This window comes from Emys orbicularis, chromosome 13 (assembly GCF_028017835.1).
Source record: "Emys orbicularis isolate rEmyOrb1 chromosome 13, rEmyOrb1.hap1, whole genome shotgun sequence".
NCBI lineage: Eukaryota > Metazoa > Chordata > Testudines > Emydidae > Emys > Emys orbicularis.
The window spans coordinates 44,950,204-44,977,109 of NC_088695.1; the positions used below are offsets into that span (position 1 = coordinate 44,950,204).

The 26,906-nt window shown below is 44.4% G+C and overlaps 1 protein-coding gene across 1 annotated transcript in view; it reads right to left on the reverse strand.

Annotated features, from left to right (window-relative positions):
- Positions 1 to 1,162: 1,162 nt before the first annotated feature.
- The window catches only part of LOC135887614 (ABC-type organic anion transporter ABCA8-like), a 55,355-nt gene continuing 29,611 nt past the window's right edge, over positions 1,163 to 26,906 (reverse strand). Inside the window, exons 19-38 of the mRNA XM_065415333.1 lie at positions 26,067 to 26,233; positions 24,513 to 24,640; positions 22,129 to 22,266; positions 21,146 to 21,259; positions 19,068 to 19,238; positions 17,241 to 17,354; positions 14,728 to 14,856; positions 13,327 to 13,392; positions 11,770 to 11,861; positions 10,804 to 10,924; positions 9,878 to 9,995; positions 9,534 to 9,625; positions 8,180 to 8,358; positions 6,835 to 6,910; positions 6,021 to 6,115; positions 4,463 to 4,582; positions 3,996 to 4,136; positions 3,604 to 3,683; positions 3,451 to 3,506; positions 1,163 to 1,261 (exon numbers count right to left, since the gene is read on the reverse strand). Coding sequence (XP_065271405.1) covers positions 1,163 to 1,261; positions 3,451 to 3,506; positions 3,604 to 3,683; positions 3,996 to 4,136; positions 4,463 to 4,582; positions 6,021 to 6,115; positions 6,835 to 6,910; positions 8,180 to 8,358; positions 9,534 to 9,625; positions 9,878 to 9,995; positions 10,804 to 10,924; positions 11,770 to 11,861; positions 13,327 to 13,392; positions 14,728 to 14,856; positions 17,241 to 17,354; positions 19,068 to 19,238; positions 21,146 to 21,259; positions 22,129 to 22,266; positions 24,513 to 24,640; positions 26,067 to 26,233 — 2,296 coding nt within the window. The remainder of the gene's footprint in view (positions 1,262 to 3,450; positions 3,507 to 3,603; positions 3,684 to 3,995; positions 4,137 to 4,462; positions 4,583 to 6,020; positions 6,116 to 6,834; positions 6,911 to 8,179; positions 8,359 to 9,533; positions 9,626 to 9,877; positions 9,996 to 10,803; positions 10,925 to 11,769; positions 11,862 to 13,326; positions 13,393 to 14,727; positions 14,857 to 17,240; positions 17,355 to 19,067; positions 19,239 to 21,145; positions 21,260 to 22,128; positions 22,267 to 24,512; positions 24,641 to 26,066; positions 26,234 to 26,906) is intronic.

Genomic DNA, 26,906 nt, shown 5'->3' on the forward strand with positions numbered 1-26,906 from the left:
GCTAAATCATTTCTAGTTACTCCACTGACTAAACTGCCATGTGTTTGAAGTCACCCACCTATGACTGAAGGCTCAACTTCATACAGACTTCTCCTCTAATGAGACAAACATAATAAATGACCATAGAATGGCTTAGATTTTATAATTAGAGATAGAAAGAAAACAGATGCACTGTATATAAACTGACTTCTTTCTGTCCACTAGATGATGGTGTTTCTCAGTTATTCACTTCCCTTCAGAGGAAAGTGCACAGGAATGGAGACAGGAACTTGAGCGCCAGTCACTGCTCTGCCACTAACTCACCCTGTGACCTGGGTCAAGTCACCTAACCTTTCTTTGCCTCATTAACCTCCATAGAGCTAATACTTACCTCTTAGGGGGTTTGTGAGGCTTTAGCCCTCATTCCTACCCTGCTCTCTTCAGACTAAGGGAGCACACAAAGGGCTTGGGAGTGCGAGGAGTTGGATTATGCTTCCTGACTAGCCTTGCTCGGATGCACATGTCATCCCCATTCACACTTGTGCTGCAGCACTCCTACCAAACGGTTACTTCCAAGTGCAAAGTTGGACTGTTTGTGTTACACCATGAACACGTAAAGCACTATACACTCACTGCACGGTTTATATAACATCTGTAAACGAGGCAGGCAGAATCTCAGTGGGAATAAATGGGCACCGCTCCATTGACAGCTCTATCCTGCTTTGCATGAGCTGAAGCTCTGACCCAGAGTCTCATTCGGATGGCGGAGACTGAAGATTTATTTTAACTACAGAACAAAACTCCCCACTAGGGATGGCTAAAAAGGCATATCCATATTTAGTTAACTGTTCACTTCAAAGCATGCTTCCACATCCATATCAACCAACCCAACCCATATGTCAAGTTCACTGACTTTTTTCACAGCTGCAGGCCTGTACTTCCTCTAACCCCTGTTGTATGCAGAGCAATTCACCTTGAGTACCCCAATGCCTTCACCTCTAAAAATATTCTTTTCTCAAAAGAGGGGCTAATTTTAAAAAATTATTCCCTTGTCCAAAGTACAGAAGCTGCAAAGCTACAGGCCTGAATTTGTATTGTGCTGATAAGTGTGTGGCAATGATAAGTAAATATGTGCATTATTAAATCATACACATCAATACGGATTAAAATATAATGGAACATTTTAAAAGTCTTCCTGCTGAAGTCTTTCCCACTCAAAAGTTCCTTCCAAAGCCATATCAAAATTATCCATTTCTTGCTCACGGGAGAGTTCTAAGAACACCTGAAATGGATGACAACAAAAGTCTGGTTATTTGCTGACACTGATAACAAATACATTAAACATTTTTTACTATTTTTATGAAGACAACACATGGGTTTGCAATTGCCCCAAAGATGAACATCACAGAGAACCAGGGGCAGCTCTAGCTTTTTTGCCACCCCAAGCACGGCAGGCAGGCTGCCTTCGGCGGCTTGCCTGCAGGAGGTCCCTGGTCCCGCGGATTCGGCGGCATGCCTGCGGGAGGTCCGCCGGTCCTGTGGCTTTTGCATACCCGCCGCCGAATTGCCGCTGAATCCGCAGGACCGGCGGACCTGTCTACCGCCCTCGCAGGGACCGGCAGGGCACCCCCCGCGGCTTGCCGCCCCAGGCACGTGCTTGGAGCGCTGGTGCCTGGAGCTGCCGCTGCAGAGAACAGGTTTTCTGCTGATACAGCTCTCTTCAGAGCAGCAGCAAGTGCTCTCTAATTTCCTGTTCACCAGCTCACCAAAGGTCAGGAGCAACACTTGGAAAAGACCATCGTCCTCTCTAAGACTGTATATTTATTTTGATTCACTTCTATGTATGTTTCTGTAAACAGATTTCCAGCCAAAGTCTTTGAAGTTGGAATGTAATGATGGCTCTTTATGGGGGCTGTTCACACCATGATGCCCTACAGACACTGCAAGGCCAGGTTTCACAGCGGGGTGTTTGCCCTTTTAATTCACTCACACGGGAGTGAGTTATGGCTTTGCCTCATGCCCTGTGCATTGAGCAGCTCACAAAGCAGACTGTGGCTCAGTCATGATCGGTCTGCCTGTTTCTCCCTGCTCCAGGAGGTCGACATACCCCTGCACCAGCCTTATATCTGCTGTCCCTTAGTGCACCAACATAGTTGTGCTGCCCAGTTCTTAGCAAGAGCGGAGGCTGCTTTGCCCACTATGCAGCTACCCATGATGTGGATACCAGTGCAGGGGAACAGGAAGGCAACATCTGCCCTTTTACTAGGGTTACCATATGTCCGGGAGGAATTTCCAAAAAGCCGAACATGTCCGGGAAAATAGGGAGGCATGGTAAGGGGACCGCCTCCTCCCCGGGCTCCAACTTTCCCGGCTCCCGCCGCTCTCCACCGCGCGCCAGGGCTGAAGCAACTTCCCCAGCACAGCAGCAGCTGTAGCCCGGGGAGGAGACGGCTGTGCGCTCGGATGCCGCCCGCCGCCTCTGTGCCCCCGCAGATCGGGGAAGTTGTTAGTTTTGCTGCAGCCATTTGCACTCGGGCAAAAGATGCTTGGGGGACCCCGAGTGCGAGTGGAGTGGCTACAGCAAAACTAACAACTCCCCCAATCAGGGCCGGCTTTAGCAAGAGCAGGGCCCGATTCCCCCAGGAATCGGGCCGCGTTCAGGCCGGAGCTCCAGCCGGGGTCGTGGGGCTTGGGTCCGGGCTGGAGCCGCTGGGGCTGGAGCCGGAGCCACTGGGACCGGGGTTGGGGGTGCTCGGCCGCCAGCCGGCGCCGCTTGGCCAGGGCCAGGGCTGGGCCGGAGCCGCTCGGCCGGTGCCGGTGCCCCGGGGCCCGAGCTGAGCTGGAGTCGCTGGAGCCGCCGGGGCCGGGGGTGCTGGTCTGGGTGGGAACCGCTCGGCCGGGGCTGGAGCCGCTCGGCCAGAACCGGGGCCGGCGCCCCAGGGCCCGAGCCGAGCCGGGCCAGAGCCTCTTGGCCGGGGCCGGTCGCCGGAGGGAACCGCTCAGCCGGGGGAGCTGGACTGGGCCGCGCTTCCTTGCGCCCCCCCCCGCTGCCCCAGCTTACCTGCTGCCTGCCTGTTTCAGGCTTCCCGTGAACATTTGATTCGCGGGAAGCAGGGGAGGGGGAGGAGTTGGGCCGGGGCGGGGAAGGGGCGGAGTTGGGGCAGGGCCTGGGCCCCTTGGAGTGTCCTCTTTTTCCAGTATTGCAATATGGTAACCCTACTTTTACTCCCCTCATGGCTTTCCAGGCTGGGCCACCATCTGACCCTCACTGCTATAATTATTCCCTTTAGAAGCTTGAAAATGAATCTTTCTCCAATAAACTCCCCCCTTTTTTTTTTCCTTCCAAAGTTTGATCATTGTGCTGTGCTGCCTTCTTTATTCCCTCGTAAGTTCTGCAGCACGTGCAAACTGCCCCTGCATATTCCTTTACAATAGGCCTGGAGTCCTGTGTATAACTTTGAAATCCCATGCCTGTTCCAAAGTGTTCAAAGAAAAGCTGTACTCCTCGAGGCCGAAGGTTCGTTTGGCTGTGGAGAAATGAAGATACAGTTAAAAAAAAAAAGTTTCCTCTTTACAAGTCCTTTTCGAGTGAGCCTAACCTTTTGCTGATAGTTTCTCTCTTACCTGCCTCTAGCTTGGAGAAAGTCTGGGACAGAGGCAGTGCTTCTTGCATTGGTATCTTGTAAACCAGCAAAGAGGAAACCCTGAGGGAGAAAATAAATTGCATCCATTGTCCTGTGTCTAGCTCGTAGACACCACTTTGAGTCAAACTGTGTCTGGCTCATGTGTGGGGGCCAGAAGGGAAGGAGAAAGTACAAGAAGCTTCCATATCTTATAGCATGGCCCAGACACAATGACAGTCTCTAATCAGCTTGCCAGCTAGGGACTGTAACCCGTTAATCTCTCCCAACTAGAGATCTTTGTTCAGGCTGTGACGTTTGCTGCCAAACTGCAGTAGTGGGAATGATATAAGTAACTCTTCAGGGGTTCAGGACCCTGATGTATTTTGTAGTTACCTTTCCTGACGATCTGCATGTGGGAAGATCCTCAGAATCTCCATATGGAGGCAATCAACCTGTGCTGGGTCCTTTACTTTAATTTCCAGTAAGTAACCTTTGCCAAACTTGCTTTTCAGGTACTGAACAGCACCAATGCACCTGGAGACAAAGAAAGCAACACAGTGGGAAATACTTAGTAATGGACGAAGAGACTTGCTTCCATGACCCTCTTCTCTTTGTGTATGTCAGGGATTAAATTCAGCCGGAGTTGTCCAAAGCAGAGCTCCGGTAAATATTCTCAACCCCCCTGTTGTTTTTATAGCATGTTGGGGGGTGGGGTAAGTGGGGGCCTCCAGGAAATACTCTGTGAGAATTTACATCCTGGTGGGTGTAATGAATGAGGTTGGCTCCATAACATCTACCTGTTCCCTGAGAACTTCTATACTGTCTATCTTGCTATTGAGCTGATCTATGTTACAGCCTACCGGAGCTTTCCACACACCATGATGGCCACTCGATCACACACTGCCTCAGCCTCCTCCATGTAATGGGTTGTTAGGATGGCTCCTTGCTCTTTGTTTTTCAGTGCAGCCCGAATTGCTTTCCTGAAAAGACAAAAATTACTTCAGAGGAAGAGCCAAACAAGTTTTTCCATTGTATTTCCCCCTCAAAATGACAAAGGAAATGTATTTAAAACCTCATAACAACCTTACATTGATGTCTACTTTGTACTTTGAACTTCCCATTTGACCAAACTCCATTGAGGGACTGCTCTGAAATAAGTTTTGCTACAGTGCTGGTTTAGTGGGGAGGGGCTGTTAAGTTCTTCTTTTTTGTACCTGCTTTAGCTGAAATGTGTTTCACGTTGGCCAGTGAGAATTAGGATAGTGTCGTTTCAGAGGAGACAGTTGTCAAGTAGACAACAGTGCTAAGAAGGGATGGGATGAACCAGCTCAGAGAAAAATAAATACCAGCCTACATTTCGCTCCATCCCCTGAACTGAAACTGAGCCTCAACTGATTTTTTTTCAGATTGCGAATGGTTGGGATGTGAGCTCCCGCCAGAATTCTCAATGAAACCAAATCATAGTACCATCAGTTCTAGAGTCTAAGTTGCAGCTGTCCCTGCACTGCTAACGCAGATGGCATGAGAGAAGGCACAGTGTAGATCTGCCTACCCAACCTCCCATGCAACTGTGAAGGAATGCGACTCATCAAGGGTACTAATCTGCTTGGCTGTCCAATGCTTCTTGCACTAGAAGGATCTTGGCCATTAGGGGATTAAATTTCTAAGCCAGTGTGATGACTGACATGTTGGTTGACACCAGGGCTACAACTGGGGAATCTCCAGAGCTAAAAGCCTGAGCTCACTATAGCTTGAACTAAAAGATCAGGTGCTCTAGCTGAGAACTGTAACAGAATCATATCATCTATGAGCCTGGCATAGAGGGGCACAACACCCTGAACAATGGGTTACACCAAGATTTTCCTGTGCCTGAAGTTAAGTTCCTAAATCCATATTTATGTACCTTAATAAGGGGCCTGATTTCCAAAAGTGCTTAGCACCCGGCAGCTCCTACTGACTTGAAAGTCTATACTGCAGCAGGGGGTGCAACTTCCAGCTCACGTCATCGTACACACGCTAGCTCTGATCAAGTTAGTGTGCTAAAAATAGGAGTGTAGCTGCAACATAGTGAAAATGGCAGGATGGGATAGCTGCCCTGAGTTTGATCCTATCGGAGATCCTAGGCATGTACTCAGGCACTTAGCCCATGCTGCTGCTTAGGCTGCCACGGCTACATTTCTATTTTTAGCACACTAGCTCAATCAGCTAATGTGGGTATGTCTATTCCAGCTGGAATTTATACCTTCCAGTGCCAGTGTAGACATGCTCAAAATCAGGCCTCTTTTTAGGTGCTTAATTGTGGATTTAGAAGCCTAACTCCCATCTCGAAAGTCTTGGCCCTCGACTTTTTATTATGCTGTTTTGATTTAGTTCTGATGTTAAAAACAGACCTAATAATTGGTTCAGGGCATTACTCACCACATGCGACTTTGCCCTTTAGGGTCCATTCCAGTTGATGGTTCGTCCAGAAGCAGAACTGTCGGATTACCCAGCATGCTCAGTGCAAAACACATCTAAAATGAAGAATAGACATTGGGAGCTAAGTTCTGTCTTCCTGGCCTACTTCACTCAAGCCAGTGGTGGTGCCCAGGTGTAAGTGAGAGCAAGTAACTCATTTTCTTTAAAAAATGATGCATAAAATTCATTTCTATGCGGGACTCTGAAATCCTCTAATTCAGAGCAAACCAAAAATATGTCAACCTTCGAAAGCTCGGTGCTTAGACTTCATTTCCTCCCTCCACACACATATATGCTTGTGATTTAAAGAAGCTGAACAATTTGAGAAACATACTGTGCAATATTCTGTACTATGTTACATGGACGTAACTCCCTTTGAAGTGAGACAGCACGAAATGCACGCTTGGGCCCCACCATCTCAGGGGACGCAACGAGAATCTCATCCATGTAACTGGAAACAGAACTAGACCCTCTGTTTACCAATGACATTTTTCATTCACACTATGGACATTTCAGAAATATGTCAGCTATTTTCTGGAGATAATTTACCAGCCATAACTTCAATATGTTTACACCCAAACAGAGATTTTACTACTGTATATTTGAAACAAAAATTCATTTTAGAACATGAAGGGTTGGATTCTGCTCTCATTTATATCAATGCAAATTTGAAAAGGACTCCACTAGCTTAGTGGAGTTATTCCAGATACAACACTGGGCAACAAGGAGCAAAATTCGTCCCAGGGTTTGAGCCAAGAAAAACACAAATGCTCACCTTTCTAGTTACCCCAGCAGATAATTTTCTAGTCACTTTCTTGACATGATCCTGAAGCTCCAGAGCCTTTGCTATCCTGTGAGGAAGGAGAAAGAAAGGAAGTAAAATGAACATTTGGTTTTTCCCCAACTCAACACTTTTACCTGAGACTGACAGCACAATGGAAAGAGTGGGCTCGGTTACTCCCGTTTGTGGGGGCGGCTGGGCCCTGGGAGGAAGTCTCTTCCACAGAGAGTACAGGGGTTCTGAGAGGAGAGGTTAGTTTTCATTTCTCAGTAGGGACTCCTGATGGAATTTGCTTGGGACACACATCTCCTTGATGTCCCCTCTGCAACCAGCAATACCCTTTTATTTGGGCTTTTCAGCAGAACCCCCCGAGGTTTGCCCTTCCCTGACAGCTCCTCTGAATGACAATGCTCTGCCCCCACTGGTAAAGGAGGTGTCCATTTCCCCTTTTTCCATCACTTCTGATGAAGCTTTGGCCACTCGGTTTTAGCATTCTTCTTAGTTCTTTTCCTGATGGTACCAACTGAAGATGATTTGTTTTGGAAGTGCGTTGCTTTCTTTCTGCAAAATGACTTGGGTTTTTTGCATTTATTCTCTTCTCCTAAGCAAAAGGCATGTGTAACCCCAGACAATGCTTACTTCCCCCTTCCACAGGAAAATTCTTGTGGATCTATACTATGGTGCTGAAAAAAATGGATGCTGCAGTCACTGTATTTGAGTTTTCTGAGATGCCCATAAACTTATCTGACTGTGTATTTTCACGCAATGAAGCTGACCCATCGAAGAGTGCAAATCTTTCCAAAACTCACGTTCTGAAGTCTTTTCATAATCTCAAGAATCCTTCTGTTTCAGCATGCTACCCTGTCCAAAATTTTTCTGGAAAGTCTGCTAATTTTTTATTTTAAGCAACAAAATCATCAGAAACTAAACAAGAGAAGTTTTTTAAACAAGCTGTTCCTAATAGGATAGAATCTCTCTCTTAATCATAAGAATTATATTATTAGTAGTATTAATAACAATTATAAACCCTCTCCATCTTGCCTAGAGTGGACAGTACATCATTGATTATCCCCCTAATTTCACATTTTAGCACCAGAGATTTCCATCTAAAGTTTAGACACAGATACACCCAGCATTTAACACACACTAATTTTAATTCTAACTCATTCTAAATGAGAAAATCTGGATGGCTTAGTTTCTTGGCTAAATCACCAGAGGAAGACATTTGGGCAGTTTGACTGTGAAGCGTCTGGTTTTCAGCAAAATTCTACTTTCTCTCTGCTTTATAGTTCTGAGATATGAAACACGAACTGAAAACTTTATTTGTTTTACTACATACCGTTTGATAGTAACAACAGCGTCTTCTTTCCTCAGCCCTTTCACAGCTGCATAAACCTCCAGATGTTGTTGCACAGTAAGGTTTGGCCAGAGAGGGTTCTCCTGAGGGCAGTGGCCTAGAAAGCCAGTTGGGCTCTCTTGCAGTTGAGAGGCAGTGGCACCTTTCCCCTTTGTCAGCACCTGAACAAAATCTGTTATTCTGCACGTGTGTAATCTTGTGATCAATAAATGTGCAGGGTTAAAATTACAGGACGGTTATGACAGGTTTCAAAGTAGCAGCCGTGTTAGTCTGTATCCGCAAAAAGAACAGGAGTACTTGTGGCACCTTAGAGACTATTTGAGCATAAGCTTTCGTGGGCTACAGCCCACTTCTTCAGATGCATAGAATGGAACATATAGTAAGGAGATATATATGCATACTGAACATGAAAAGGTGGAAGTAGCCATACAAATTCTAAGAGGCTAATTAATTAAGATGAGCTATTATCAGCAGGAGAAAAAAAACTTTTGCAGTGATAATCCAGATAGCCCATTTCAGAGAGTTGACAAGGGAGAATTACTGAGGAAGGGACTGATCTGCAACCTTTGCTTATCTGAGTAGTTTCACTGAGTACAGGTTGTAGAGCTGGCCCTTGCATAGTAGGTCATTTTCCTGCTCGATAGGGTCTATAGCAGTAGATGTTTGCTCTAGGTACTGTAATACGAATGGCCCACGAGAAATGCCAATAAAAAGACTAAAGACCATTTCCGGCATTAGCGAAAGTTCAAGATTCATTCCTGAAATTATTTACTTTTAATTTATTTTGAGGCAAATATAATAGGGGGTATGGATGGAGTGCCTGCTTTCATTTCAAGTGTCCTGGCGTTGGTTGGGCTACATAAATAGTGTTCATGTTGTTTTGTTCGCTTATTGCAAGTGACATGTTCTTATGTCAATCACAACGACTGATGATAATTTTCATGAACGATTTTCAGAGCATGACGTGCTGGGCTATGGGCTGGATTCCAAACATCCTTTTGGGCACAGCTACATCACAGCCTGGGTGTGACCTGCAGCTTGTGGAAATGCACCCCCCACTAACTGTACTCAGGCTAGAAATAGAAGTGGACTTCAGTGTACACTGCACAACCCCGATGGACACCCGCTTTCCTCCCCCAGGTACATACTTGTTTGGGCAGCCTGTGCTGAAGTATGCAACATGTTCTAGCTAGCTAGAGTTCAGCTAGTGCGGGTAGGTTTACACGAACTGCAAGTCACCCCCCACCCTGCTGCAGTTGTGGAAGTACCCTTTGTTTCCCTTAATGTATTGTTTAGGATTAGCAGTGGGTTTTAAAGTCTAACCCGTTTCACCTACCTGCCCAGCAGTCAGTGTTGTCTCTCCAGTAATCATATTGATAGTTGTGCTTTTACCAGCTCCATTGGGTCCTAGTAGTCCGAATACCTCTCCTAGAATGAATATGCATCAATTCTTAGTAAGACTCGCCCTTCCTAACAGAACGTCAGGCATATTCACCACGAAAAAACAAACAAACAAAAGAGAAACCTTTTGCTCATACCTGTGATCAAATAACATTCATTAAAAATTCCATGAGGGCTGTCTAGAACTGAGACGTTCCAGTGAGTGAGTGGTCTACACATGTAACCTTCAAATCAGACAATCATCAAAATAACTATAGTAAAATACTCCTGGGTTCTAACCTTTTTTAACACAAAAAGAGACATTTTTAGTGGCCGCTTTCTTCCTCTTCTTAAAAACCGAGCTGGCTTTCTTGTCTTTATATTCCTTGCGCAGATCGTTGACAATGATAATTGGTTTCTGGGGAAGGAGGGAAATGAGAAAGAATTTATAAAGAACAAATCCCTCCCACTATAAAAGTCAGTCCAGTTGTTCTCCCTGTTGTGTGTGGTTGCTGTATACAGGTTTTATTCAGAACACTTTCTTTGAATATTTTGTTGCTGCTGAAATGTGTTGAATTTTCATTGCTAAGAGGTGAGATAAAAGTTCAACAGTGGTGAAATCTACTAGACAGTCATGTTAATCCCATATAGCTTTTTACTATTTTAGGTAACTATGTGGCTCCCGTTACCATAGTATCCATGTGCCTCATACTCTACACATGACACCTCTTTACTGTTTTATAGGAAAGTACTATTATCTCCATTTTACGGTTATGGAGCTGTGGCCCAGAGAGACTAAGTGACTTGGTTAAGGTCATAGAGGAAGTCTGTGTCACAACAGGAAACTGAACTGGTTTCTGTGTCCCAGGCTAATGCCCTTTCCATGGGCCATCTTTCCTGCCCATACAGCTTAGCTATTATGCAGGCTGTATTATTATTAGTTCAACTCCAAAAAAAAGTGCTTGACGTTGAAAGAGAAGAGGTCACAATCCTTATTTCAAAGATCATTCATTTTAGATTGCCTGAGAACAAAAGAGAATTACATTCTATTTAAAAGTTGTATTCTCAGGTCTGATGATATCTGTTAATTCCAGTTGGAAAGTAGAAAAATATAAGGGGAGAAACATTGGATTTCCATATTGATGTTTATTATTTGTTCCCGAGTGGGTAATTTACCAATAGAAAGAGTAAAGAGACAGACAGAAAAGGACAACTTGACATTTTACCTCTTCCTGATTTTCAGAAGCTATTGCTTCCCTAACTTTTGCCCTTTCAGCTTGCACATCTTCATCTTCTTCTTCTGGTTCTTCAGGATTTTGATGGTTGATCTCTTTCCTCGGGGGAATTCTACCAATCAAAGGAGTCAAACTCAGCATTATATCCTTTGTCCTAGTTCACAACTGATGTATTATGAGTAGAGCAAGACCGAATGGCTGTTTGGTTCAACACTTCTGCTTTTTATTATTTGTGATTTGGAAAGTCAAGCACACAAAAAGTTAAGAAATACCAGAATTAAGGCTGCCCATTCAAACTTAAGTCAGCCCTCTTATTGCATATGGATTATGATAGCCTTGCCCAACATCAATCATATAGTATGTCTGTGGAGAAGCCAGGAATAAAACCCAGCACTCGTGTGTCCCAGACCAATGGCTGAAATATAAGAGAACAACCTCTCTCTTCTTACAGTCCTTTGCCTTATTCACTGTCCATTCTGTGCCCTGAATGAGGCAGGCTTTGTTAAGAACAAATAGTACATGATCCTGTAGATAAAGACAGTATCAAAGTGCACCTGCAATCTATTCACTGGATTTTCCTAACCTTTGAACGTGTGGCTTTGCAAACTTACCCCACTTCTCTTTGGGGCAGGGACTAGCTTTTTGGTTTGTGTTTGTATTGTGCCTAGTACAATGGGGTCATGGTCCATTACTGTGACTTGTAGGCATGACAATACAAATTAATAACAACATTGAGTGTTGTATGTAATTTCCTTTTTTTCTCTAGCAAGAATACTTGGGAGGGGGGAATGTATCACATGGAACCGTATGGAAACTATGCATGGATTTTTAAAAATATCAAAATGTTTTGTGAAAAATTGAAAATATCAACTTTTTCTGTGGAAAAATGTATTGTCAAGAAAAGTCCGAGTGTGGGGGCACACATGTGCACATGCAAGGGCACGTGTGGACACAAACCTAAAAATCGGATCCTCTCTCATAACCGCTCTTCCGTATTTCACCTCCAGCCATCGAAGAAGAAAAATGAAAACTACACAGTGGAGGTAAGGCTGAAAAAAAGGAAATAGTCAATGTTGTATGAATGAAAATAGCAACATTGTATTTGATACATTTTAATTACAGTTTAGGTAAAGTGCCTTAAAAGAGGGATCGGCTTCTCCTCATGTACTAGTTACCTCCTGAGCTGCTAACTGGCTATTTAATGTTAATTTAACTTTAGGTTAATGTTAGGTTCACTTTATTAGGATTCTAATGTGAGAGACGAAAGAAGAGTTTAATTCAGTTCTCCCTGTGTCTGCCTCTTATCTAATCTAGGTGGGTATTTATTCTATATTGCTCACTCTGGCATCCTGATCTGCTTCCACCTCTTATTCCTCTGTGATGGATCTTAGGGATCCATCACAGGTACTTCTCTGGCCCCACTTGCACAGAATCTGAGCATCTCCCAAATCTTAATGTATTTCATGCATAAATGCCAAAATAAAACCCTCTTGCCCTTGGGCTGGCAGCGCCCCAACTATAAGGCTACCTCTGATATGATCTAAAGAACAATTAAATGAAAATGTTTCAGCTTTAATAGTCCATATTGAAGTATGATCTTCCTGTTATTTAGCTGTGCGTATCCTAGGTTTCTCCCCCCTAATGCTTCCCATTACTGGTAGTAATGGTGGTGGAACTGGCATAGGTCAGTTGCCAGTGTTTTAGACTCCATACCATTGAACTCAACTCAGAGCAGGCCTAGACAACATGGGGGTAAAATGTTAGTAATCACAGGCACCTTGTCTCCACTAGCTTTCTCACCATTGCTACTACCACTGGAGCACAACTGGTGTTAATAATGGAGCAAAATATATGGGGGGAAATGTAGTAAATGGTAATAAGAATCTAGTCCATTGAGACTTAGTCTTCAGACTTGGGTTGAATTTTATCAACTGTGTTGGAGCGTACAGTATGTAAAATTGTGTAAGAAGTTCATATTTGTATTAACTAATACTAATGCATAAAATGACAACAGATTACACTAGTAGATAAATCACATTTTAATGCATAAGCACAATTGGGAAAGGTAAGGCTGAGCTCACTGCATGATCTGGGGCTTATTTTGTTTTCCCTAGCCTGTTTCAGGCGAGCAGTATTATTATTTCTGAGTAATTGGGTGCTGGCCAGCAGTCTCTCAACTGCCTCCTCAAATCCAGTCTAAGTTCTACTCTGTCTGGAATGAGTCTGATATTCTTGTCCCACTTTCTCATAGGTAAAAAGCCTCAATCAGTCCAGCCTTCTCTAATAAGGTGACAGACGAGGTCCTGGGTTTATGGACTAACTTCTCCTGCCAATGAGCATTAGGCTACATTGGAAAACTCTCCATCTCAGTCCAACAGATATGACCATGAAACATCTGTCACATTATGTATGTTTTGCTAGCTGCGGGGAATTATACAAATGCAATATATAGTCACCACATTAGAATGTGTATCCTCTGCAAAATAATAATGCAAGATTCAAATTGTTTCTTACTGCAACGACAGATACGAATATGTCTCTCCAATTGCCAATAGAACTGAAATTCTCATCTATAAATATCTGTGGATAGAAAAAATACATTCAGTAGAAATCCTGTAAAACTTTAATATAATACTATCTAGTTTTAGAAGAATGAAAACACACGTCAGTAAATATTTCAGAACTATGTGAACATTTCTGTCATTTCACTCAAAATCCTCACAGTAGGGAAGGGCAAATATAGATGTTGGAATCTGGGTGTCCGAATACTATTCGGGAAATAGTTACACCCCCAAATACAAGTATCATCAGACTCTTCTTTCCAGGACTAATAGCTCTGTCAGATGCAAGAATTTTATCTCCCTAGCACCTATGGGGAGAAGCGGGAAGAAGAGGAGAGCCTTATCATGGGGATGGATTGCACAGGACACTTTTCAAAATCCAACCCCTAAGAGCAGTGGTTCTCAAACATTGTTTGTACCATTAGCGAACTATTGTAAAGCACTTTGGATAAAAGCGCTATATCAAAAAAACCCTTAATAATAATTAACGTTTTTTTGTTCTACAAATAAAAGCACACAACTCGTATTTTAATATCAGTAGTCTTACCTTTCTAATGCAATGGATGTGCCCTCTCTCCTCCACTGTGGCAGTCCCTGCGCTGGGGCTGGGAAGGAGGGGGGTCTCCCCTGCCACGGCAGCCACCGAGCTTGGCTAGGAAGAAGCGAGGGGTCTCTCCCTCTCTCCCTCACCACAGCAGCCCCCGAGCTGGGGCTGGGAAGGAAGGGAGTATCTCCCCCACCACAGCAGCCCTCGAGCTGGGGCTGGGAAGGAAGGGAGTATCTCCCCCACCACCGCAGCCCCCGAGCTGGGGCTGGGAAGGAGGGGAGTATCTCCCCCACCACAGCAGCCACAGAGCTGGGGCTGGGAAAGAGGGCCGTCTCTCCCTGGCAGCCGCAGCCCTGGAGCTGGGGAAAGTCACCTCTTTCTCTGGCCACCGCAGCCCTACACATTGCAAATCCCCCCACTCCCTCTTCTCACCCCACTACCCCCTCCCCACCTACCCTCTATTCCCCCCAAGGCCACCACTTCACCTTACATGTGCGTCTTCTCCAGGGTCCAGGCACCTAGTTAGCGGAGCCACGCCTGTGCAGCTTCATTAATTAGGTGGGTGGCCCTTCATTCTCTCACGTGCGGCTGCCCAGACACGCACCTTAGAGGGAACTACCCGAGGACCACCTGAATGGAGCTCGCGGACCTCAGTTTGAGAATCTCTGCCTTAGAGAAACCACAAAGCTCTTTGCCAGGGTGTTACTGCCAGCTTCCCACTGAGAAACCATGAGGTTTGTTTTGTTTTTCCAAAAAGCGTAGCCAGTTACGCATCTAATTTCTTCGTGACATAGTACAATAGTTTACCTTCAGAGACCTGATCACAACACCTATTAATGGATACACAGGAATCAAAATGGAGAAGAAATAATGGAAAATTGCCTCTCTGGAAGTGATCCACGTGATGGCATTAATAATGAAGATAACCAGCGTTACCTAAAAAGAAGCAAGAAGGTAACTCATACTAGATAAAAAAAAGCAATCTTTGCTCACTGTTGCCAAGAATTGGATGACACTACATTTTGGGTTATATGGTGAATACAGCACAACTTACTTATTAGATGATGAATACTGAATACAAAACACAAATATGAGAAAGGTTGATGGGAAGGAGTCAGGGCAATGAGTTAGAGTCGGCGTTTGGGAGAAAGGAACATTTCTGTCACTCCATTGCCCTCTAGAGTGTCCTTGGTTTTTACCCCCAACACCTATTATCGGTCAGAAGCCGTACTGCCAATCCTACGCATTCCAAAATCATGAGTCAGGTCCTAAAAAATAATCAAGAACTTTTTAAAAATTGGATTCTTTTTATTTGCCTTCTGTTTTTTTGAGCTTGGGGTGTGTGTGTGTGTGTGTGTGCGCGCGCACGCCATACTTCAACCTTTTCTCCACAACAGTGAGCGTTACACATTTACTTTTATTTTGAATTAAAACAGAGTCTCATGTGATCACATGACTCCAGGAGCTGGGACTTTAAGAAAACACACCAAATATTATGAAACTTCCAATAAAATCAAGGGTGTTGGCAGCACTACATACTTTGGCATATTCTGGTAGATAAAATACCGGGAAAGAACCTTCCATTAAGTTGCAGCATAATTAGCTTGGTGGCAGTGAACATCTTAGCTTGTTGATTTTTTATTTATTTATTTTTACCATGAGGCTTTTAGAGAGTTCAGAGTGAATATGCAGATATCTGTAAACAACAACATCTCTCAGGGATCCTTTTCCCAACCTTGTAGAAAAATGACCATGACGTAATGTTTGAACCTTTTTAGATTCAGAACTGCAGGACGTACAAACCAAAGGTCTTCTCTAGGGCCTTTCCACCTCATGTCTAGCCTTGGCAGTACACAAAATCCTTAAAAGGGTGTCTCTGGAAAGTTTATTTAGGTTGCAAGAGGCACCAATGGCGTTGAGGTGTATTCAGCTACAACTCAATAATCTGCAGACCAACATAGAAGGATGTCTCAAGACTAGATCTGGTCAGAATTATTTTTTCTTCCTCTCTGGGGAAAGTTTCAAGTTTTCAGCAAATAAACTAAATATTCTGATTCTGAAATACCCCCTGGGAGTCGTAGTTCAGGTGCCTCATGCTCCCATTCTCTTCCATAGATTGGGCTCAGTGGTCAGACTACATCTCCCCTCTTGGCCAGGGGAGGTGGCTCATGTGGCCATGGTGCATCATAGAAGCCGAAGTCTGACCAGGGAGCTGGGACCATGAGGAGAATGGAAGTATGAGGCACTGTAGCAGCATTTCAGAATCAAAATATTTCAGGTTTTAACCAAAGCTTTTTGATTTTCAGGTTTAGTTCAAGGTATAAAACTGTCTCTGTTATAAAATGTCTCTGTCACTTTCTGCTACAAAAAATAGAAGTTTTCTCTGTCAAGCAGACACTTTTCACACACAAAATCACCAACTTTCCATCAAAAAGCAGTTTAAGCGGAGAATTTTGAACCAGCACTATTCAGGACAAGAAATTTGTTTATGAGGCATCGCCGAGCCTCTGAAATAGTAAGTTTGGATCCAGAGTGGTACAGTTTCCCCAAGACCACCTCTGGGGGGGTGGGGGGGATTTTTGTTGCTGTTATTTAGATTGTGGTTTACAAGATCCAGACTAAGATTTTCTAACAGACAAAGGCAGGTCACAAGAACAATACTTTCAGGGGCGGCTCTAGCTTTTGTGCCGCCCCAAGCACGGCAGGCAGGTGGCCTTCGGCGGCTTGCCTGCAGGAGGTCCGCCGGTCCCGCGGCTTCGGCGTACCCGCTGCCGAAGCCGCTGGACCAGGGACCTCCCGCAGGCAAGTCTCCAAAGGCTGCCTGACTGCCGCCCTCGCAGGGACCGGCTGGGCGCCCCTCGCGGCTTGCCGCCCCAGGCACGCGCTTGGAGCGCTGGTGCCTGGAGCCGCCGCTGAATACTTTGTATTTCCATTTGAAAAAACACAAACAAACAAACAAAGATTTTGCTTATGAGATTTCGCCTTGTGCAAAATATTAGAGGGGAAAAAAAATCTGTTTTCAACCACAAAAAATGTGGAGCGAGAGAGTGTTGGGAATTCTGGGGAGGGGACCACAAACCACTTGAAACTTCTGTAGCAAAAGAGAAAGGATTGGAGAGGATATTAAAGAAGAAAATGATGTGAATAATGCATCATAGTTAAAGGTACAGAGCTGTTTCTGTTATAAGATGACTGTCATTTTCTATTTCCTGGAGCTGCACAGGGTGTTTCCACTTGTATCATCACCTGAACGCTCAAAAGTTGAAATACAGTTTCGTAAACTTTATAGCATGCTGTACATAATCTAGCCATTTGCTTACCGCTATGAGGATAAAAGACCAAAAATCACAGCTGTTGCATCGCTTTCGAAATGTGAAGGCAATTACATACACGAACAGGATCATAGAAGCTCCATAGCCAATAATACAGGTAAACTATAGAGAGGAAAGCTCTTATTAGGGGTAAGTGAACTGGTATGAACAAATAAAACTGCAGCACTCTAGTTCAATATAAATGACAATAATACTGAGATCAAGGGATAAAAAAAACCCCTCCAATTTAAGTGCAAAGTACTTTTATAAGGAGACTAAGATTTATTATCTCCATTTTACAGAAGGGGAAACTCAGACACAATGCGGTGAAGAAGAAAAAAATAGAGCAACAAATAATAAAAATGCTTAGGTCTTATATAGCCCTTTTCATCAGTAGACCTCAAAGCACTTCACAGTCTGTAATGTATTTATCCTCACCACACCCCTGTGAGGCAGGGCAAAGCTCTTATCCCCAGTGCACAGATGGGGAACTGAGGCACAGAGAGATTTAGTGACTTTCCCAAGATCACAAGGATGTCTGTGGCAGAGCAGGGAACTGAATGCAGGTTTTCCATCTCCAAGGCTAGTGTTCTAACCACTAGACCATCTTTCCTCTCAAACAGCATGTTAGAGAGCTTAACAATTACAGAACCAGACAGAGACCATGCAAACAAACATACAAAACAATACAGAAGTGAGGATTTCACAACTACATCTATACAGACATAAGGGTTTTCCAGCTGTGTCTATTGATAAGTGAGTTCTTACCAGACAGAAAACTATCAAACTCAATTTCCTTTTACATGTTTTAGGCTCTTCCCTTTCTCTGGAGGTGATCGATCGGATCACCTTCCTAACAGCCCCAGATTGCCTTATTTCAATATGACTAAACAGGGCCTCAGACTGTCACAGTGAGAGAAGGCCCTTCCACAGATAGACAATGATTTTGATTCTCTCTTTTATACCTCTATAACTAGCTAAGTGATAAGAATACACCTAAATTCTTAAAGTATAGGCCAGACAGGCTTGAATATCTATATCCTAACACAGCACAAAGATTTAAGCACCTGTGAATGTGATAGCCCCATCTGAGCTAGACTGTGTGGCTGTTTAACAAGCAACCTGTGACCATTTACTTGTTGGGGATGTATTATGTTCCTCCTTGCTTGATTATTATTGCTAGGGGAAAAACCTGCTGTCCTACATACAGTTCTGCTCTCAGACCTGGTTGTGTCCAGAATTTCATCCCTAAAATCAGTGAGCTTACTCTGGGTTTGCACCGGCGTAACTTAAAACAGAATTAGACACAGTTTCCCTAGAAGTGAAATTGCAATGCTGATGACAATTCCCAGAGGCATCAATTCTGGGAACACTTATACATAATAGGAACTTGTTGGGAAATCTCTTGTAGGCTCATCTTGAATTTTTCTTTTTACTAGGTGGGGAGGAGAGAGCAAGGAGAAATACAGAAGACCTTTTTCACAAACAGGAATCTCATTTCATTGTGAGAAATCCATTTTTTGCATCTGGGGCAAATTCAGAATTCTTGCTGGCAGAAATGGCAAAGTTTTGCCATGGATCAAATTTTAATCTTTTCAAATGAATGCCCAGCAAAAAAATGGCCCCTTTGCCTTTCTCTGACCTATGGGTGCAGGCACTTGAAGATCCAAGTGGCACAAGGGATTACAATTTAAATGAATTCTGAAGCCAGGAGTTGACTGGTTTAATTGCTCCCCTTCCCTGGTGGAGAGAGAGGGGTAAACTTTATCTTCTGGATTTCCCTCTCTTGTTTTCAAGGGTGAATTATTTTTCAGTGATCTAAATAATCAGATTTACCAGGGCAAAAGCGTCACTGGCACTCATAGAAATTTTGTAACTCAATGCAAAGATAATTCCAAACATTGAGAAGAGAAGAATCAAGTACAGGGGAATATCCACCAGAGCCTGCCCACACCAGTAGGCTGAAGGGAAGAGCCCAGAGACCCGCAGCTGGGAACGAGCTTTTATCTAGGAAAGGAAAGGAAAAAGAGAGGCATATTATAGAGTGATTTTAAAAGCAACAACAGTCCTTCCAATTAGTTGACTTTATGTTCAGAATTGGCTCAGGGAAATAAAGGTACAAACAAATCTCCATTTCTTCTTCCTCTGTAGAGTATTCACAGGACTTTCCCCTTTCTCACTCTCTCTAGCTATTGCTGCTCTCTTCTCCTCCTCCTCACTGTCCATGTCTATTTTCCCCGCTTCTCTCTCTCTCACCCCATTTGTTTCTTCCTTCCTTCTTTAGTTGCTTCTTTTCCCTGTCTCCTTGCTTCTTGTCCCAATGGCAGTGGAAATATCTTAATAGTGTACCCTGAAATACCGGTTAATGAAGAATAAAAAAATGAAAACCAGTATCTAAAAACATTAACAAAGGTAGCTCCAGAACAAAGAGTCTTGCTATGATTGTCGGCATTCATTAAAGCAAACCCAGGGATGTATCTCGTGTCAGTTTAGATGAGCATGCTGTGTTCATAGGACAATAGAGTAGATGGATAAAGGGATACATCAGGGAATCATGCGGGCAGATTTAATATTCCCTCAGTGTATTCTTCACACACCAACAGAAAGCTATACATTAATCATGCTATTTTTCCTACAGGCTGGGAAGATTGAGGGGAGGACAGGGGGAAGAGAGAGAGAGAGAGAGACAGACTGTTATTGTCATGTTTATTTTTATATATTTGGGAGGATCCCAGACACTACCATGATGGAAGCCATTGTGTACCTAGGTAGCTAGATAGATCCCTGATACAACTCTATTGCTTTCAGTGAAAGACTTCAGAACACAGATTCCTTCATAGTGGTAGATAATCACCGCTAAGTCAGTCATCTAGTCCAGGGGTTCTCAGGACAATTTTTTTGGTGGCCTCAGAGTGGCCTCACATTTTTAAGTATTTTCCTAAAATACTTAATTAGCTTTAGGCAAATCAAATGAATATGCACATATATACACATCCAAATCATTGTAATTTATGTATTGCTAGCAAGTTAAGTCTGTTGTGAAAAGTGATATGAACAAACATACAGGTACCACTTTTCATAGCAGATTTACTCAGCCCAGGCAAGCCTGGGGACAAATTAAGCTCTGGATAGAGGGTCAGGGGAGGCAGCGGGAGCCAGGGGAAATGGTGGTGAGGAGTTGGGGGAGGCAGCAGGGGGCTGGAGCCTGAAGCCCTGTGGCCTGAGCCTGGGGCCTGCCGCCATGCAGCCAGAGTGCAGGGCTGGAGCCCGAAGCCCCACGGCCAGAGCCTGCTGCCCCACCATGCCAGGGCTGAAGCCCAAAGCCTGAGCCCCACCGCACCTGGGAAGGTGGGGAACTCATCAGGTCCCTGCTCCTACAGCAGTGTGCACCAGGTATCTCCAGATGGGGGCACCCCTGCTGCTGGCCTCAGCAACCAACACCAAGACAGGGCATCCAGGAGCAACAGGGACGGGGAGCGGCCACTGCTCTGCCTCCTCTCCTCTAATCACGGCCCAGGAGGCTGTGGCCGCATTTGAGAAACACTGAAAGTCCATCTGATCTGCCTGCAAACTCTTTTTATAATTGCAATTTGATATAGTATTGAACCTCTCTTCTATTAAACCTGCCTTCTTCCACCATGAGAGTACCAGTCTTTGACCTGTTACATATTTGTACACAGCTATCACTCTGCCTCTGCTCTCAGTTTTATTTCTCTAGATAGATCATGCCTTGGTCTTTTAGCTGTTTCTCAGAGTGGTTAATTTCAAAACCTTTTAGTGTTTTGATTTCTCTCCTCTGAACTCTGCAAGCTATGGCCTTGTAAGAATGTGACAGCCCAAACCAAATGCAGTATTGAAACAGATCTATCCAGGCCTCCCCCTACATAATGTCTGCTAAAATTCAAGGATTTTACCTTATAATCTTGTATGCTGTTCATTGCAAAGTGAGGTGGGAAACCAGGAAGTAAAAGCAGCAAAAAAATAAGATAGCTAAAAATAAAATTATCCCATATTTCTGGACGATTCTCCTGGGGGTGAAAAAAAAATCAGAAAACATCTGAAGAAAACATCTGCATTGTATTAGTCTGCGTATCACAACTAGAGCTGGGCAAATAGTTGGGGTTTTTTGTTTACTGGCAGTTCATAAAAATTTGGGGAAAAAATTGGTTTAGGTCAAATCAAATCTGAAAATTCTGAAAGATTTCAACAAATTCAAAAAAGTCTGTTTCAGGTTGAAGGACACATTTCATTCCACTTGATATGTTCTGTTTCCAGGCATTTTAAAAGGTCTAGAGTCATAAAATTTGGGAGGAGGTGCCCCCTTATCACTTTTAGTCCAGTGGTTAAGGCACTCATCTGAGATGCGGGAGAGCTGGTTCAATTCCCCCGTCTGCGTGATATTGGACAGGGATTTGAACTTGGCTTTCCAACCACCCAGCTAAGTGTCTGAAACACCAGGCTACAAGGAGGTCCCCTGTGTCCTCATGCCCCCTCCCATAGCCTCTCCTCTCCCATACTCCCCCTCTTACCCCGCACCAGAGACCCAATGATTAGGGGGAGGATGCCAGAAGGGAAGTGGTTCAAGACTCATGACTAGGGAGGGCCAGTGAACCCCCAAAGAAGGTTCTCCTATACACCGGCTATGGTGCAGAGTTATCTTTTTTTTACATCAAAAGGATATGAGCCAAAGTCTCCACTGGTATACGTGGGCCCAACTCTGCTAAAAAAAAGTGTTTATATTTATACTAGTGGTGAATTTGGACCTATAGAGAGAGAGAGAGAGAGAAAACAAAATTGCTTCCTAATAAAAAACCTGATCACATATTGAGCAATTAGATCCCTCTTTCCCAACCATATGTATTAGAAGCATTCCTGGCAGGGAAGTTATGACACTTACAGAAAAAAATGGATGACTCCAGATTTGAATTTGTGCAGTGGAATTTAAGGTTCGCAGCAAGGCATTGCTAATGATGTTCACGAGCACTGGAAAGCAGTTGATTGTTTCTATGCTGCACATAACTGTAAACCTGTAGCTCTGAAGAAAAGCAAGACAAGACAAAAGCTCAACGGTGTTTTCTACTGGAGGGGGAATCAGGAAAACTATTCATCAGTTTACATTCCCACTCACAGACTACTTTACTGCAAGATGAATCTAGGAATGCGAGAATTAGTTTTGCCTATACGTTGGCAGGAGTCTAGGCTACAACTTGACCTGCTAAAATTGAGCCAAGAGGTGTTAGCCTGTATCTACAGGAGATTAGTAAATGTGGTTGAGTTTAAATCAGGCTTACCTGATTATGGGGTTGTGGGGGTGCTCCCAGTCCCCTGCCCTGAGCAGCTCACGGCAGGGGGTTGGGGAGGGTATGTGTAGGCGGACTGCGGCGGCCCCGCCTTTGCTCCGTCCTGCCCCAATTCCACCCCGTTCCCCAAGGCCCCGTCCTCACCTCTTCTCGACCTCCTCCCCTGAGCGCGCTGTGGCCCTACTCCTCCCCCTCCCTCCCGGAGCGACCTGAGCACTGGCAAACAGCTGTTTGGTGGCGGGGAAAGCGCTGGGAGGGAGGGAGAGGGGGCGGGGCAGGAACGCAGCACGCTCGGGGAGGAGGCGGGGGAGTGGGGAGCTTGGCTGCTGGTGGGACCAAGCTTCTGCCCCCGCAGCTGCCCGGCCCTGGGGCCCCCTGTCATTGGGGAGCCCCGTGCCAGGGCACCCTGTGTTTTACTGTAAATCCGCCTCTGACTCCTGTGAAGACCTTGGCAGATTCTCGTCCTTCCAATCCTCGCACAGGGTTTGGCCTCTCCACTGGACAAAAGGTCAATTTGTTGGCCTTTTTGTCAATTCAAGGTGGCCCTTTATGCCCCCAGCTTCTCTCTATATTTCCTGGGTCTCTTGAATCAGGTAAAAACTGTCACTGCCCCTTTTCCTGGGTGCGGGGAGAGGGCTACTAAGGCTGGGTATCTGCATAACCGGCGTTGGTATTTTTCATGAATCACCTCTTAGAGTACGTCTACACAGGGATGAAAGACCCCTGGCATGACCACAGCTGGCTTGTGTCAGCTGACTTGGGCTAAGGGTCTAAAAACCTCTGTGTAGACATTTGGGCTTGGGCTGGAGCCTGAACTCTGGGACCCTCCACTCTCATAGGGTCCCAGAGCTCGGGCTCCAGTCAGAGCCTGAACACCAGCACAGCAGTTCTTCAGCTCCGGAGCCCAAGCCCCACCCCCACAAACCTGAGTCAGCTGACCCAGGCCAGCTATGGGTTTTTTATCCCTGTGTAGACACAGCCTGAGTGATTCCAGATCCCCCAGGAAATCGTGCCCAGTGAGCCAGGAATGCACAAATCCATCTAGCATGCCTTGACACAAAGGCCTCTAAATATTCTACTGTCCATACCATCTGGCCCATCTCAATACAATAGCCTCTGAAGTTTTCATGCTTTCAAGGACGGGGTGAAAGATACAGATAATATTTATAAAGTTAAAGCCATATTTCACAAAAGATACTGCATGTGTTTGCAATATCGGTCACAGTCATATATCATCAGATTATTTGAAATGCAAAACAAAGTGCTGTTCCATTTTTAGGGCAAGTTCCAGAGACAACTCCTGGTTTTGCAGATCAATAAAATGCATCCACAATTCACTGCGAGGGTAAAACGGCAACCACAAAAACGAAGTGTGTGACGTGATCCAGCTCAAAATCACGCCTTTCCTGGCTAAATATAAGCCCATTTGCTTACCCATATAAGATTATTGCATTTTAATCCGAGATGGTCTAGCTCATCAGTCTGTGATTTGCCCAGTGTAAGGAACAGCGTGTCGCTGAGCCAACCCTGGAGCTGCCCTGAAGGGGGATTGTGAATCCTTGGACCACAGTCTCCTTTCTGATCTCCCCACTACTTTGCAGAGGGAGCGTGCTGTGATCTGCCAGTCCCTAGGGCAGCGTATACTTCCCAGTGTACCTGCGCAGCTCTGCCCTGTCCTGTTTAAGCGCAAATTCAAGAAGGGGGACAAAATGGCTTTGAAAAGCCTGACTCCCCCTGTACTGGAAGTGGTGCCATGGAACCCCAAGCCCCTTTTCTCCTGGATGCAGGAGGGCCACAATCTGGCCCTATTTGAATTCAATGTTGATGTGTTTATTTTGCAATTTTGTGAATTTCACTTTGGCTTATGTTTGATCTTCATGTCTTTGGCGCTTACCCATCAGGAGCTTCATTCAGACAAGTTCCACAGAATCCACACTGGCATCTTGGTTAATTATTAAAGGAAAAAGGAGAGACACACTACCTGGTTCTCCCAGGATACTTGTATAGCCCCATTATGGATTAGCTTCTCTGTGATATTTTTCCCTGTTGCTATTTCCAGCATTATGTTCTGAGTCTCCAAAGCGTGGATGAAGTCCTGAATGCTTGAACCTGGTATGAAGGCAACAACAGAGAAATCACAATCTTTGAAGATTTTTTTTTTTTTTTTTACAATAAAAGTTCTCCTTGGGTCTTTGGTAAAGTCCCCACCAGGACCAGAGAAATAATAATAAAATAAATCCTATAGAATTCATACACCATTCATAATAATCCATTGCATTTTCTCCACAGTTAGTTAACTTGCTGCTTCCAAATTTTTGCATTATGAATTGTCTCACCACTCTGCTGATTCTCTGCATGTTTAAATTAGTTTACTGCCCTAATTCTTCTGTATTTCAGCTGTTTTACTACTCCTATTAATTTCTCTCCTCTTGCTATCATGCCTTCTCCTTTGCTACCTTGTCTGTGTCTCTCCTATCACTGAATGCAAAGTCTCCCATCTCATGTCCACCTGCTGCTTTATTTATTAAATTCTTTCCCACTTCCTTGCTTGCATTGCCACAGTGCTCACAACCCCTTCCTTCTCAAACTCTCTGTGCCCCATGGCTCCTTCTCCTCACAACATAAGCAAGGTCTCCTCAGTCCTCAAAATACCCTGGATCCTGCCTCTCCAGCTACCATCCCATCTCATTCCTGCCCTCCATCAAAAGCACAGTCCACAACCAAGGCATTGACTCCTTCTCCAACTCCAATTTGGACCCTTCCAATCTGTTTTTCTTTTTTTCCACTTGGGTGTCTAATCTGCTTTTCCTTGACAAATCTCAGGGCTTCTTCTCCACCTTCATCCTCTCATTCAGGGCCTCATTATATGATCAAATACTGCAATATCAGGGCTGCCGCCTCTCACGATTTTATCGCTAGTTTCACAATATTGGTAGTTTTTATTAAAGCCCCTCTGGAATCAGACTGCATGAGAATTTCAGCTTTCATATTTTTTTTTAAAAAAGTATCTAGCCCTCATATTTGCTGTGAAAAATTTGGAAAGATTAAGCAAATGTACCTTGACAGCAAATAAAAATAATTTAATATATATTTTTAAGTAAAAAACAAATCATGATTTTTAGGTTAGTCTTATGATTTTTTGAGGGCTGGCTCATAATTTTTGAATGCTCAGGGTTGGCGTACTGCAGCATCCTTCTTTCAGGGAGCCGACACACACGTTGCCCTCATTCGTTCAATACAAAACGAAACCACAGAAGTGATTTGCCTTCCAGGTGATCTGACAATGCCATTCTTCTCCTCAGATCCTTTCTCTGGCTTCTCATTCAGCCTCACATCAAATATAAGCTTTTTGCCACCACCTCCAGATCACCCTGCCCTTCTCTGCTTCTTGGGTTGCTCTCCTTGTGGGGTCCTGTATTGCCCTCTACGACATCTGCTCTGCCAATATTCCCCCCTCCCCTGTCAAATTTCCTTGCAAAGCTAAAAGCAGTGGCATAGAAAAAGACCAACCTTGCTCTTCTGTTTTGCCCCTCACCTGTTTTATTGAGGACTAGAAGGCTTGTGACTTCCTTGTGAGATTGTTTTCCAGGAGGAAAAAAATACAGACCAGAGGACAGCTCCCAAGAATTTAATCGTTTCCATAAGACAAGTATGATTAAGTGGATAGCTAAAGGTAACATAAAAAGTCCACACAGCAGTAATCTAGATTGAAGAACAGATCACAAATGAGTTTGGAGACAAGACATTTTGCAAGTTGCATTATTGTAGGGGGAGCTGGTAGCAACCATATATTTCGATCGTATTAAGAAAAAAAGATTCTTGCCACTTTATTTTGAAAAGCTGTAACACTCCCATTGTGTATGTCAGGCCTTTAAAATTCAGCAGGATGAAAGCTTGAGGGTTAGAGAGGTGCCTTTTCTTTGACCCATGAAATTCCATTCAGGTTTGGCTGAGATATAAACTTTTGTAAATCACCATTTCCCTTCTATTGCTTGTGTTTTTCAGGAAAATTATGGTAGCATGCAAAAAATAACAACTGAACATGAACATTCTCATCTAATGCCGGGCTGACAACACTGCCAAAGCAGCAGCAGTGTACGGAATACTGGGAACCTCAGAAGCAGACAGCCTCTATAGGGTGTAGTGAAGAAAGCTGGGATTCCGGTGACCCCTGCCTCCAGGCACAAACACATGTACCCGCTGGCCCATCCCTTCTTCAGAAGGCACCAGATGGAAGGTGCTCCCTCAACTTCCTGGGTCGGTGGGGGAGGAGAAGGGATCCAATGAACACTTCCAGCCAGTTCTAACTGTAATAACCAAGGAGCTGGTGGAAAGTTTTTTACAACAAGATTTCCTGCTGGAAAAGAGTTTAATT